Raw genomic sequence first — 15,085 nt, forward strand, 5'->3', positions numbered from 1 at the left:
CGTTGAACGGATGGAGACACTCTAACGCAGCACCTTCAGAATACAGGTCACCAATTTCCTCACGCAGAACATCAAATAAACGTTTTGTTGACTGTTTCCAGACGCAACACCATCGTCTCTTGACGAAATTTGCAGTCAAACATACAGATACGATCTAATTTTGTTCTTATATATAATCACACTATCCGAATTTTCGCCAACCAGTATTGTTACATTTTGCGATGTACATGCGACACTCAGTCGGGAACGAGAAATGCTTATGCTTGGGATTTCGTGCCTCAAACACTAAAAAAACGTTACTATTAAGCAGGCGTTTGTTTTACTAGTCAGTGTCACATGCGTACTTCACAGACTGCCCTCATCAACTCCATTCATATTTGTGATTTAACGTCCCAAAAGCACCTTATGATTATGAGAGACGCCGTAGTAGAGGGCTCCGGAAATTTCGACCACCTCGGGTTCTTTACGTGCACCCAACTCTGAGCACACGGACCTATAACATTTCCGCCTCCATAGAAAATGCAGACGCTGCAGCCGGGATTCGAACTGGCGACCTGCGGGTCAGCAGCCGAGTACCTTAACCACTAGACCACCGCGGCGGGGCTGCCCTTATCAACTCAGCGTGAGGCGATATACCATAATCTCCTCTTCTTTCCCAATTACGTTCACGCTTATCCGGAGGGTGACAATTTCACATGAAGTGGGTTCTGGTGTTGTCTGTGGGGTAACCAATGTTACGCTCGAGAGTTATCGAATGGGAGGAAGTGGTACGCCAGCTGCCTAAGGAAAGAGCAGCAACTCGCCCTACGTACCGTCACCAGCTGTGCACCGAATGGCAGCGGCGTCAAATCAAAGAGCCCCTCGAAGCTACAAGTGAGGTAGCGCGCATTCACACTGGTCTTGTTCAATAAGCAATCAGAGCATGAGCGTACTTCTTTTTTCCATGGTGATTAGTGACGGTACACGTTATCGCCTTCCAAGAAAAGTTTCAGAGTTGCGAACGTCGTGGGCTGCATACGAGTGCGCAGCCTATGGGCTCTCCTTAGTCGCCGGGGGGATTTCCGGCCTCAAGCCGATTACATAGGCATCATTTCACGGTTAGTGCCGCTCAAGATTCACGGGTCATCACAAGCGGCGTGTTGCGACAAGAGAGCAAAAATGATGATGCATTGCCGGCCATGTCGTCTAGGTGGCGCCTTTCCAAAAGGTGTTGTTTAACGCATTGCCAACCGCCCCACCGTAGTCGTCTAGTGGCTAAGGTACTCGGCTGCTGACCGAAGGTCGCGAGAGCGAATCCCACTTGCGGCGGCCGCATTTTCGATGGGGGTAAAAATGTAGTTGACCCGTGTGCTCAGACTTGGGCACAAGGTCAAGAGCCCCAGGTGGTGGACCTTTCCAAAGCCCTCCACCGCGTAGTCTCTCATAATCATTTGGTGGTTTGGGGACGGTAAACACCGAATAAAAATCATCATCAACGCATTGCCAACTCATTTCTGCAAAAGTGGCAGGGAGCCTTCGGGAATTGCCGTTACCTTATGACCTGCACGAAATGCTTGAGCTCAGGCGAAACAAAGTGGTATACATTATTGGGAGCAATAATTTAGCAAAACGAAAACGTGCGACAACTTCAGTCAAACAAATAATTGTGCTTTCTGTAGTTGTCGAGGGCATCTCGCAAATCTCTGGCCATTTAGAGTCTGCTTCGACCACAACTAAAAGTATGATATCCTGAAGAGGTTCCCAGAGGCATACTTAAACAGAGGGTCATGATGCAGTCGACTGTCACCGCGGGTGAACATAGCTATAGTAACAGACTATGGCATCGTAGTCTGAATTTCTTTTTCTGTTCTCGTTTTTCTCGCGTAAGTAATAATTTAAATTCCTTCACAGCTCACACAGGAGGTGCCCTCTTACAGGGTAGTTTTATAGGTTTACGCGATCGTAGACGGTGCCTAAATAGTTTAGAGATTGTTTGAAAAATGCATGTGTGGATAAAACATGCCTCTCTGGTTTGTCAGATACTAGCCTTCCCTAAAACACCACTTGATATGCGCTCTCCTTTAAGGAATCTTTAGCGCGGACATAGAAAGTGGGCGTTAGCGTTCAGTGTGCCTCGGAATAAAAACTGCCGCTGCTTCAGGGGATCACTTTCAAATGGTATTTTTAGGTGAAGCACACAGCGTACAAGACCGTCAACCAAAATGGTAGTTTGGTGTAAATCATTTTTAGGCCAATTGAGACACCTGTAAGCGATTCAATTGTCCGTTCATCGGCATAGTGCCTGCTTTATTTCTATAATAAGGAAGCACCAGGTGGATTTTTCCACTATGCGCGAAAAGCACACACGAAAGCGAGGTGATGGGCCAGACCAGTAAAGAGCCAGAGACCTCAGGTGCGCCAGAACAGATCGCAAGCGGTGGGCCTGAGGCGGCCACACTTTCCCCAACCCCAACCATCTTCGCCACGCGTGGCCCGTGCTGCACCCGTCGCCTGTCTTGCTGTGGTACAAGAACGAACGGGCAGACATGGTGCATGTGCTTTGGGAATGCGCAAGGAACAATGAGAGGCCACGAAAAAAGACGCCACTAACTGAAGGACCCTCTGAAGTAGCGCGCCTCGATGAGCGATGGAAAGTCGCACTGCTCACCGGGGATCCTGAAAACCAGGCGTGAGCTGTCCAGCCGGCCAGGTTCATCGCCAAGGTCCTCGAATGATGTCTATCGAACAGTGTATCTGTGGCAGGCCAGCCCCGGGCATAATCATCCAGCCAATGAAGTTTTTTTTTTCAACTGAACTCAACCGGATGTTGAATGGTCGTATAGGAGGTATCTGACTGGAATTGATAGCATAGACGAGGCACCGGTCGATAGAAGACCGTAAAGAGACGCGAACACTGAAGTCTAGCTTTATATTAGCGTGGCTGCGCATGCAAGCTAAAAGACGCAGCAACTCGCTTGTTGCTGTTCAGACGACTGATACTGATTTACGTGGTGCGTTCTAAGAAGGCACCATTTATGCTACAAGAAAACTCAAAGCAGCCCGATTGCAATCTCGACGCGCGGAGATTTTGCATTTCAGCGTAGTGAGGGTAGTGTGGTAGCGCCTGTCTATATATCTTACACGATGATATCGGCGAGCACGGGAGGCACACGTCTCAGGTCAGCCAATTTATTTACGTTGTATTAGGCATGAGGTGACGTGCGATTTGTGGAAAAGCTGGAGGTATAAATGTTTTGTGACAATCTCTAGGTCTGCTGATGTTATGCATTTGTGTCGGTGCTCAGCTGGTGACAGTGAAATCATACGTTTCATCATTGTTCTGGCAGTCGAAGAATGAAGACGGCTACAGGCCTCTCGGGATAAATTTATATGCACGTTGAATATTTCCACTTTTTTCTGGCATGCAAAATCTCGTGGTGTTATTGCTGCGAATATCACTCATTTGCCCTTGTCTCATTCTTACAGTACGACAGATAGAGAATTCCACAGTCAACTGGGACGAATCGGAGGTCATCGAAATTTATGATTTGGGTCAAAACACGTATCCATACGTCAGTGTAGGTAGGTGCAAATGCTTGACGAATTTCAATTTATGTTTGCAGCACAGTTTCTTTTCAGCTGGCCGTTCCTAGATTAAGGGCGAAGTTGGAAAGAGATGATGATGATATGTGGGGTTTAACCTCTCAAAGCCACGATATGATTATGACAGACGCTATAGTGGAGGGCTCCGGAAATTTCGACCACCTGGGGTTCTTTAACGTGCACCGAAATTTGAGCACACGGGCCTGCAACATTTCCGCCTCCTTCGGAATTGCAGCCACCGCAGCCGGGATTCGATCCCGCGACCAGCGGGTCAGCAGCCGAGTACCTTAGCCACTAAACCAACAGGGCAGGGCAAGTTTGAGACTTAAGAGTAGGTGCACTACTGACCTCACTGCAAGCGCAATAGCTGAAGGCAAATGGACAGACAAAAGCTACTATTTCTCTACAGTTCAAGTTAATCTCCGGCTGGAATACACTCAAAAATAACTTGATTCAATTCACCGTTTTAGAGAAATTGACAACAAACTTCTTGTAGGTGTTCATATAAAATTCACACACAAACAAAAATGCAGATCCCTTTTCTAAAACTCGATGTCACTCTCGTGGAGATACACAACAAAGTTTACTTTAAAAATATTCAAAAAGTTCCAAACACAACTAGGACACAGACGTACAGAGTATATACTCTGTACTATAAACAGTCAAACTATGAACTTATAAATGATGTCAGGATTGGCTGATACTTGAAGTCGCAGTAATTAGTTATGACAGTGTGTACCAGCGCTTAGTAACAAGTCCTTTGTTTTGTAAATACCACTCTGCTAGCCTTATTGTTCAATTGATCTGCAAAGGCTTTGGTAACATGAGGTATTTTGCTCGCAACAATTAGTTTTCTAATATTGCTTCTTGTTCGTGGTGCTCACTTTTTGTTTTCACAGACAGTAGATTGATCTTGCGGTAGAACGTTCCTCGTGTAGCCCATCCTTTTCCTTAATGTGAAGCAACCTCAAGCTATATAATTCACCTAGCCTCAGCATGAAACCATTGACTAAAACTGAACCAGCTCACATGTCTCCCTGTAATTTTGAAAACAGCACAGTGTTTTTGTTTGTGTAGCTAATAGCTTTTGTGGCAATTTCTTTGAGATGCCTTTCCCTTGGCTATATTCTAATAGGTTACTTTACAAGGAAACACAATAGAATATTCTGTATTATTGTCTTCTTACTTTGAAAAAGGTCAATTCTATTTGATGTATATCAGACGCATCTCTTGAGAGAGACAATTGACCGATATGGCATCTGCAAAAATAACTTGTGGCATGCTTTTTGTTCTGCATATATATACATACATATATATATATATATATATATATATATATATATATATATATATATATATATATATATATATATTGTATCAAGGGGTTGTTTAATTTATTTACGTTTAGGCACCACTGTGTAGACTAAAACGAACGTTCACATAGACTTGCTTGAAGCATTCTTGCACACACAATTACTTGTGACTTGTTAAGTATGCGTCATGATAGGAGTGTCTTGATGATTCTCATCAAATGATGTCGTTTCAAAATGTGAACAGCTCATAGAACAATTCTGAAAGAACGGGAAACAAAGACAGACGTCGCCCTCTGCTAATGGTGATATAAGCTATCAGTATTTTGAAATGAATTCTCACAAACTTCCTTCGTCGTCAATGCTGTCACATAAACACACATACGTTTTATAGCCCCTCTTTAAAATGAAGACTATTGTATTTCAATGAAGTTTGCCAGGAAAGCATGCAGATGTTCGGCCAAATTCGCATTTGTGGGCGGACAACCAGTGAGCGAGTATATGAGGCTGAAATCGAATGTTGTGAGCATGGGCACTGCACTGGCTTTTGGTTACCGAAGAGTTTGAATCTCGGCAAGTTAGTTCATGATACTTGAAGAGAGGCAGCAAACGAACGAAACACGAAAAAGCGGCAGACTGTCACGCTGTCAATAGATCGCCCGGCTTGCTTTGTCTGATTCAGTACAACGGCACACCTGAAAGGGACACACGGGGCGCGAAAACACACCTATTTCTCCTGAGCGATACAGCTAACAAATACACAGATGAACATAAACACACAAACTGAAACCACGTCTTATTGTGGCCACGTTCAACGTGCGTCTCTTTGCTGAAGTCAAGACGCGTCTATAAGAAAACCAGAATTGTGGGTTACAACAATCAATCGCGCCGCCTCACTAACGTCACTGACCGCGTCTGTCCCTCTTTCGCACTACCGTCCGTACCGCGCTTGATCCAAGGTGCTTGAATGTCGTTTCACTGGCACACCCGCTGCAGGCAGATGCCACTAGCATGCCCGGGACACCCTGGTTCAAACGCTATTCTGGGGAAGACGGGTGGCAGCGAGGCCGGGCTTCTTGAGGGTTGGCATCGCACGCGGTTCCAGTCCTGGCAGCTCACCACACAGCCGGTCAGCTGGAAGACTGCAAAGTGTGGGTGGATAACACCTCTCAAGACTTGGCCGCACCCAAGGCTTGGCAATACAGGGACGGGACCGAGTATTCTGGAATGATCTATTCTCTTCTTCGCTTTGCCGGACCCGTTCTCTACTGCGCACAACCGCTCAATATAACCTCCCCGCGCACACTACTTTTTACTCTTTGTCCATCCTTTTATTGTTCGGATTCCATTGACTTTTCTTCGGTTCTTTTTCTTCATCTTTACCTGTTGTTGTTATTCCTCAATTAGCCTTCACCTTTTCAATCAGCAAAAACTTTACTGTCGAAGGCATCCGTTCACTGTGTTTTATGGCACCGACACTTGGCTGCACCTTTAAGGTTTTTTCCATCACGCACATCACCACTAAACTGTGCGTCACTATGACTTCCGCACATGCAACCAACTCTTCACTGCACATGACCGACAGACGCAGCTTCGCAATTCACTATTCTATAATTTGTATAGAAGCACACCTAAATATCCAACTGCAATATCCGAATGAGTCACAAGAACGGATACACTTCATTTAAATATTGTCAAACTTCAATGTTCATCAAGTTTTATTGTGTAGTGCTCACTGGAATCACTGAACTCATGTCCTTCTCCTCTACTCCGCAATTCTCTGCTTATTAAACTATGTTTAACGCTTTCCGCATGCTCGTCCTACATTTCGCCCGGGACCTCACATACCAATCACATGAATTTGTATGCACGGCCAAAAGGACTGATCTGCATTCAGGGTATAGCCGTTCTCTTCCCTAGTTTATGGCCATTGATTCCAGTTCCATGTGGCTGACCAAAATTTGCCCTTAACACACCCAACAACACAGCCAGCTGTTAGTGTTCTACCTTATCTGGACCATTTACAATTTGGCAGAGTAGCGCTCCAATCTTAAAGACACTTCTGCATGACCCGGCTCTTTCGAGAATACGCCCGCTTGCACTACCTTCTAAATAGGCTCGCAGTGTGGCTTCTTCTTCTTGTGCCTTTCTTATTCGCTCTACGGGTGTGTTGAGGTATATCACTGCTCTTCTCTTGATCGGTGAGTACTGCTTTTCTTTATTCCTCAAAGCATTTTTATTGTATATTGTTAATCTTTACCGATGAGCTGACCCACACTTTTTTTCACCACTCTTGTCCGCTACATGAGTGTCTTCATCCCCTGCGCTCTCTGCCAAATTCTTGGTGGTAGTATAGGATCTGGGCCCACTACTCGAACCAATGGCACATTCCCCAGATTGACATCATAGAGTGTATCCTGTCCACACTGTGGTTCAAGCTAACCTTAGAATTTGGCGTCAAAACTAAGACGCTTGGTACAGGCATTTGCCGCACCGTTCCATTAACCAGTCGGCACACCCTTTCAAAAGCTAGTCGTACCGATGTGTCTTCTCTTGTAAGATTTGCCCCCACAACCATGAACCTTCGCAACAAAACAATGATTGATACTGGGAGCCACGCAAAGACACTATTCGTCCCTAAAGGCTTCCTGCTACACCTCACATTGAAATTTCAGAATGTTCTGGCTGCATTGTCGTTGCGACAGCATATGTCTCATCCTTGTCCTTTTTTGAGTGCACCTTCTTTTATGTGGCCATACTGGGCTTTCCTCTGCCAAACGAAAGCGGTATTCGGCGTGGTAGGGCTCGGCAAGCGTCTTCTCGGTGTGCGTGGCATCCACAGCTCTCGCACTGCGATCATCAGCCATGTGCACGTCCCAGCTGACAATTTGCCGCTCTATGTCCTGCCCTGCCACACTGGAAAAATTTGACCACACTTCAAGGGTGTTCTTTACCTTCTGGTCTCTTCTGTTCTTTTCTGTTTCCTAAGCTCTTCTCTCCTTCGGCCTCAGATACCGGTCCGCATGCTCTACCAGCTCGACCACCGTCTTCAGATTGAGCTGCTTCAGGAAGACAGTTATTCCCAGATAACAAAACGCCAGTAACTGTATTGCAACCATGTAGTCCCTGAGGTCATCAAATGTCTTTTTTATCATCCTTATCTCTAACCAACAATCGAAGTAGTCAGAGATGCGTGCGGCAGCTGCTGGCTAGTCTCGTTATCTTACGGCTTGAAAAATCTAAACTTGTCCCGGAACCCTTCCGCAGTCAGCGGAAATCGTTCCAAAACAGCGACCTTCAACTTTTCATATTTGAGCGTGTCACTTGCTGGCATCCGACTGCAAAAAATCACTGCATTTCAAGCTGCTTGAAGATAATGATGGTGCGAAGCTTTCGGAGGTGATTATTGTGATTAAAGTTGAGATAGTACTCATACTGATTGCGGTTGTAATACCTACATATTTTTTATTCAAAGAGATAGGGTTGAGACCAGTTTTATATAGCGGAGATTCTTTTTTATAGCTGATATGAGGTTCAAAGTTCCGGGTTACGTTTTGACTTCATAATCACAGCTTCGTTAGCTATCATCTCTGGTGTAAAATTTTCTTGTCGGTATTGCCGCCTTGCATCCGCTTCAAGTTGTCTCAACTGCCCGTCAGCCTGGCGTTTTTCCCGCTTAGCCTCTGCTTCCTTAGCCCTAGGCTGTGGTGTAGAACTTTGTTGTCGCTGTCGCCGCTTTGCATCCGCTTCCTTTTTTTTGTCTCCGCAGTAGCTTCCCGTCGACGGCGACACTGATACTCAGCACGTCGCGCTTTCTTGCGTTCGTCTTCCTCCATACGAGAGAAGAGAATGTGTGGAATGAAACGTAGTTATATATATGTATATGTATATATATATATATATATATATATATATATATATATATATATATATATATATATATATATTGTGGCGAAGCCTTCGAACAGTGGGTCGTCCTCTCCAGCGCCTTCTAGTGGGTCGCCCTTTTTAGCAAAAAGAAGAGCATCTCGTGCAGAGAGTCAGTACCCGCATTGACTGTCGCTGTCAACCATCATCGACAAGTGTCCGCCAATAAATGTCTGAACATTATGATGGAGAGTGCTGTGCCCTTCTAACGCCTTCGGTTAGCATTCGATGCCCTTGGAGCTTCAATCTCGCACCGTGCTTTCTACCATGCACCAAGACGCCGCACAGCAAACGCTTTCTCCTGCGCCCACGCCAAGTTCCGGTGTCCCCCGCATCTGCGACCCTCCTGTCTGCACCGCCGCGGATGGCACCGACGTCGAGGACTGGCTTGCTATGTACGAATGCGTCAGCGTCCCCAATCATTGAGACGAGGCAGGTAAACTCGGCAACCTGGTTTTCTACCTCGCGGGTGTGGCCGGCATGTGGTACAACAACCACGCATCCGATTTCCCCACTTGGTCCGCTTTTAAAACCACCGTCGCCGACGTGTTCGGCCGTCCGGCCGTTCGTAAGCTGCAAGACGAACAGCGGTTACGTGAACGAGCCCAGCATACCGGTGAGTCCTTCACAAGTTAGATAGAGGACATCCTTGACTTGTGCAAGAAAGTGGACGCGAGCATGGCAAAGGCTGACGGAATTACCCATGTTCTAAAAGGCATCGCCGACGATGCCTTCACCATGCTCCTGGCCAAGAACCCTCGCACTGTGGCAGAGATCATTACATTATGCCAAAGTTACGAGGAGCTGCGGTGGCACCGCTTGATGACCCGTCGACCACCCTCACCACACCATCTTGCTCGCTGAAATCAAGTCATTCATGCGTGAGGAAGTTGCCCTCTAAGTCTCTTTACTGGCTTTTGCTTCTCCGCAAAGTTCTCAACAGCCGTCAAGTACACTTCTGCCTCCCCTCCGCCGAGCCATTCAGCAGGAAATCACGGAGGTCGTTCCTGAATACCACCAGTCACTTCCAGTATCTACACCACTTAGTTACGCCCAAGTTGTCGCCAGGCCACCCCCACCGATTCCTGTGATTGGACCCCTTGGTTACATCGAAACCATCGCCAGGCCCTAGGCCTTCGGAGAAACTATGCCGCCTACATATCCTGACGCCATCCACGTGCCCCGTGTGCCGCCCACTACGCATTTATATCAGCAGCCGGCTCTCCCATCGCGTTCTGCGACAGGTATGGGACCCGCGAACAGATGGCGCACTGCTGACAATCGCCCCATCTGCTTTGCTTGTGGTTGCGTCAGTCACGTAGCACGCTATTGCGATCGTGTGCAGCAACCGCAGGTCGCCTCCAATTTTCCCAGCCAATGGAGCCGCTTTTATGACCAACCGCCACCTACGTCACCGTCGTACCGCCCCGCTCCATCTACGCACCGTTTCATTCTCCGCGACGTCGCTCACTGTCGCCGATGCGGCCACGTCCACTAGAGAGTGACCGGGAAAACTAGTCGTCGCAGTCCACGAGGCAAGGGCTGCGACACTGTCGAACTGCGGAAGCCCTCGGGAAAGCCCATCGAACGTGATAGACGTGCTCGTGGATGGTGTTCGTGCATCTGCCCTTGTAGATACTGGAGCCGCCGTATCCGTCATGGACGCAAAACTTGGCCGATTACTGTGCAAAGTGACCGCACCACTTACCGGGCTCTGCCTCCGTACAGCCAGCGCCCAAAGCATTCATCCTACAGCGATGTGTACAGCCCGCCTCATGATTCAGGACGTGATGTATGCCATCGAATTCATCATAATTCCTTCATGCTCTCACGACGTCATCCTAGGATGGGATTTTCTCTCCCGCCACAACCCCGTCATTCATTGCGCACCAGCAGAAATGGAGCTGACACAATTCTTTTCTTTGACACCGGCCGACAGTCCATCTGCTGCAAGCAAGTTACTCGTCAGGGATGACACGCAAGTGCCTGCAAACTCGTCCGTGGGGGTGTCGGTCTACTGCGCAAACCTTTACGACACCGCTGCACTCCTCTCACCATCTCATCGTGTTTTCACCAGATAAGGCTTACTGGTTCTTTTCGCGAACGTGCAAGTCACTCACGGCTGCACCACTATTTTTGTTCTGAACTCATCCCCGTACAGTGTTACGTTGGTACGAGGGGAATGTCTCGGCAGCATGAAACCCATCGAAGACGCACAAGTCATGGATGAATCTGATGACACGCACTGCCGAAGTTCCAATACGCTTAGTGCTGTTTCTACATCTGTTTCATCGTCCGCTGATGTATTCGGTCCTTCCATTGCCGACAACCTTACGCCGGTCCAGCGCTCCCGGCTTCTGGCCCTGTTGGAAGAATTCCGCTCTTCTTTCGATATCGCTCAACCTTCTCTCGGCCGCACATCTACTGTTATGCATCGCATCGACACAGGCGCACAACCACCACTACGGCAACGTCCATATCGCGTATCTCCCACAGAACGCCGTGTAATCAACGAGCGAGTGGACGACATGCTTCGCCGCCATGTTATTCGACCCTCTAACAGCCCCTGGGCGTCTCCTGTCGTTCTTGTCGTGAAGTCGTTTCACAGTCCCTGCAGCATTCTAGCCTTCCGGAAGAATGGCTGGTCGGTAAGATAGTGCCAGTTCACAAATCAGGGCTAACACACAATCCATCAAACTTCCGTCCAATTTCACTGACATCTGTCCCGTGCAAAATACTTGAGCATATCATTTTCACCCACCTTGTTAACTTTCTCGAGTCTAACCAGTTTTTCACACCCTCGCAACACGGTTTCCGCAAGAATTTTTCTTGCGAAACGCAGCTCTTAGTCTTTACAAACGACCTGCATGTCCTACTCGATTCTGGATTCACCATTGACTGTATTTTTTTAGATTATTCTAAGGCATTCGATAAGGTCAGTCATCAGTTACTACTTCTTAAGATGAAACACTTAAACCTAGACCCTAACGTGTTTAACTGGATTCGAGCCTTTCTTTCCAACCGAACACAGTTTGTTTCTGCTAACAATATTGATTCCCCCGTCCAGCCGGTGCTCTCGGGTGTTCCCCAAGGCTCTGTGTTGGGACCCTTACTGTTCTTAATTTTCATGAACGACCTGCCAACTAATGTCTCATCAAAGGTATGCCTATTCGCAGATGACTGTGTAATTTATCGGAAAATAACTAACCAAAATGATGTTACCTCGCTCCAGACGGATTTAAATAACATATTTACCTGGTGTCAATTATGTAACATGGAACTAAACATTTCAAAATGCAAAGCAATGCGTGTGTGCCGCACCTCACTTGCGTATCCAGATTATCATCTCAATGATACCCACCTCGAGTCTGTTTCATTTTACAAATACCTAGGTGTTCATATTTCCAGTAACCTGTCATGGAACCACCATGTGGAGCACATCATCGCCAAGGCTAACCGTTCTCTCGGGTATTTTCGCAGGAACTTCTACATGGCGCCCTCACCCCTTAAGAAACTTCTTTACACTACTTATATTCGTCCATCACTTGAATACGCATCATCCGTCTGGGATCCTGGTGGCACTACACTTACACATGAATTAGAAGCAGTCCAGAATCGTTCAGTTCGCTTCATTTCAGCCAATTATAACCGCACGGCCAGTGTTACCTTAATGAAGTCCCAGCTCAACCTTCCTGAACTCGCCATTCGGCGTAAAATAGCCCGACTCAGTCTCCTTCATAAACTTTATCATAGCAAAAATCTTCGTGAACAGTTTATTAAACCCCCCTCATTCATATCACCCAGATTGGACCATCTGCAAAAAGTTCATGTTCCCCGCTGCAGAACCGTAACCTATTCGCATGCCTTCATTCCAAGAACCACATCCGAATGGAATCTACTACCACACTCAGCTACGGCTATTACCGATACATCACGTTTTAGGGCCTTTTTGCAAAACATGTTTTGCGATGTTTGATTTTGCTTCGTGTTATATATGTCGTTTTTTTTTTTATCAAAATCGTTGTCATGTGTTCCCGCTGCTACATTTACTTCTTTGTTACTGTGTGTTTTTGCCAACCGCTTTGTATTTTCCCTTCTTTTCCTTTACGTTTTGCCGTTTTGCCGTTTTTTTTTTTTAACAAAATCGTTGTAATGTATTACCGCTACTACATTTAATTCTTTGTTACTGTGTGTTTTTGCCAATCGCTTTGTATTTTTCCTTCTTTTCCTTTACGTTTTGCCGTTTGCTGTATTAATTTGTATTGCCACTCCCCTCTGTAATGCCTTCGGGCCCTGAGGGTACCATAAATAAATAAATAAATAAATAAAAGAAGGACGGTTCTGTGCGGTTCTGTGTGGACTACCGGCGCCTCAACAAGATCACTCGTAAGGACGTGTACCTACTACCGCGTGTAGATGACGCGATTTACAGGCTGCAAGGAGCCGAATTCTTTTCATCTCTCGATTTGCGCTCAGGGTACTGGCAAGTACCTATGGCTGAGGACGCTCGACCGAAGACCGCTTTTGTTACTCCCGACGGCTTGTACGAATTGAACGTCAAGCTGTTTGGGCTGTGCAATGCGCTGTCACCATTCAGCGCATGATGGATACCGTTCTGTGTGACCTGAATTGGCATACGTGCCTGTGCTACCTCGATGACGTCGTTGTTTTCTCTCCGGACTTCTCCACGCATTTTCAACGCCTGCGGCATGTTTTAACGCATCTGAGTGACGCCAGTCTGCAACTGAATCTAAAGAAGTGCCGATTTGCAGCTCGGCAGTTGACAATACTCGGCTACGTCTTGTCCAAGGACAGAATCCTCCCCGATCCAGCCAAGCTTCGGGCCGTGACTGAGTTCCCCAAGCCAACATCCGTCAAGGAACTGCGCAGTTTCGTAGGGCTGTGTTCCTACTTCCGGTGCTTCATCCGAAACTTCGCGTCTATCGTATCGCCACTGACGAAGCTCCTCGGAAGTAACGGGCCTCTCAATTTGTGGTCATCACAGTGTGACGACGCATTCACAACACTCCGTCGTTTGTTGACGTCGCCTCCCATACTCCGCCACTACGACCCTACGGCCCCTACAGAGGTACACACGGACGCCAGTGGTGTCGATGTCGGCGCTGTCCTTGCGCAACGCAAACCAGGGTTCCCGGAATCTGTCGTGGCGTAAGCAAGCCGTACGCTTACAAAAGCCAAAACTAATTACACCGTCACTGAGAAAGAATGTTTGGCAATCGTCTGGGCCCATAACAAGTTCCGACCTTATTTGTATGGTCGCCCATTCGATGTGGTCACGCACCATCATGCACTATGCTGGTTGTCGTCATTGAAAGATCCCTCAGGCCGTCTCGCCCGGTGGGCATTTCGCCAGCAAGACTACGACATCCGCGTGCTGTACGGCAACGGAAGGCAACATGCTGACGTCGACGCCCTGTCGCGCTCTTCCTTGCCTGACGACGATGCCCATGACTCAGCGTCTCACCTTGCCGTTTCTTCCATTAGCATTCATGCCGTTGCTACTGAACAGCGCAAGGATCAATAGATTGCCGCACTGATAGACTTGCTGACTGATCCATCCAGTCCATCCACTCGCACGTTGCGTCGTCAAGCCCACCATTTCGCCGTTCGCGACAACCTCCTCCACCGACGCAATTACAACGGTGACGACCGCCAGTGGCTACTAGTCATACCCCGCAATCTGTGCTCTGACATATGCGAATTCTTTCATTCTGATCCGCAATGTGCGCACTCCGGGGTATGGAAGACTTAGCACCGCATTCGCCAATGGTACTTTTGGCGCGGCATGTACCGCTACGTGCAGAAATTTGTTCGCTCCTGCATAGAATGTTTGCGCCGCAAAACTTCAACGCACCTGTCGCCGGTAGGTCTGCAACCTCTACCTTGCCCTGCCAAGCCATTTGGGCGTGTTGGCATCGATTTGTATGGGCACTTCCACTAACGTCGGCTGGTAACCGCAGGGCCATTGTTGCTGTGAACCACCTCACGCGATACGCCGAAACTGCAGCTCTCCCCGCGGCTACAGCGAGCGATGTGGCCGCCTTCCTGCTTCAACAATTCATGCTGCGACACGGTCCACCTCGGGAACTGCTCAGTGATCGAGGCCGCGTCTTCCTGTCTGAAGTCGTCCAAGCCATTCTCAAAATTGGGATGCCATTCTACCCTTTGTCACCTACGCATATAACACCGCGCCTCAGAGCACTAGTGGCTTTTCACCTTTCTTTTTATTATATGAAAGGCACCCG

General features: G+C 47.6%; 1 protein-coding gene across 1 annotated transcript in view; it reads left to right on the top strand.

Moving 5' to 3' along the window:
* Positions 1-15,085, top strand: part of LOC142803186 (neprilysin-1-like) — a 163,739-nt gene that overhangs the window by 86,366 nt on the left and 62,288 nt on the right. Inside the window, exon 7 of the mRNA XM_075888280.1 lies at positions 3,466-3,561. Within this exon, the coding sequence (XP_075744395.1) occupies positions 3,466-3,561 (96 nt within the window). The remainder of the gene's footprint in view (positions 1-3,465; positions 3,562-15,085) is intronic.

The sequence above is a fragment of the Rhipicephalus microplus genome, chromosome 3 (assembly GCF_043290135.1).
Source record: "Rhipicephalus microplus isolate Deutch F79 chromosome 3, USDA_Rmic, whole genome shotgun sequence".
Classification (NCBI taxonomy): Eukaryota; Metazoa; Arthropoda; class Arachnida; order Ixodida; family Ixodidae; genus Rhipicephalus; species Rhipicephalus microplus.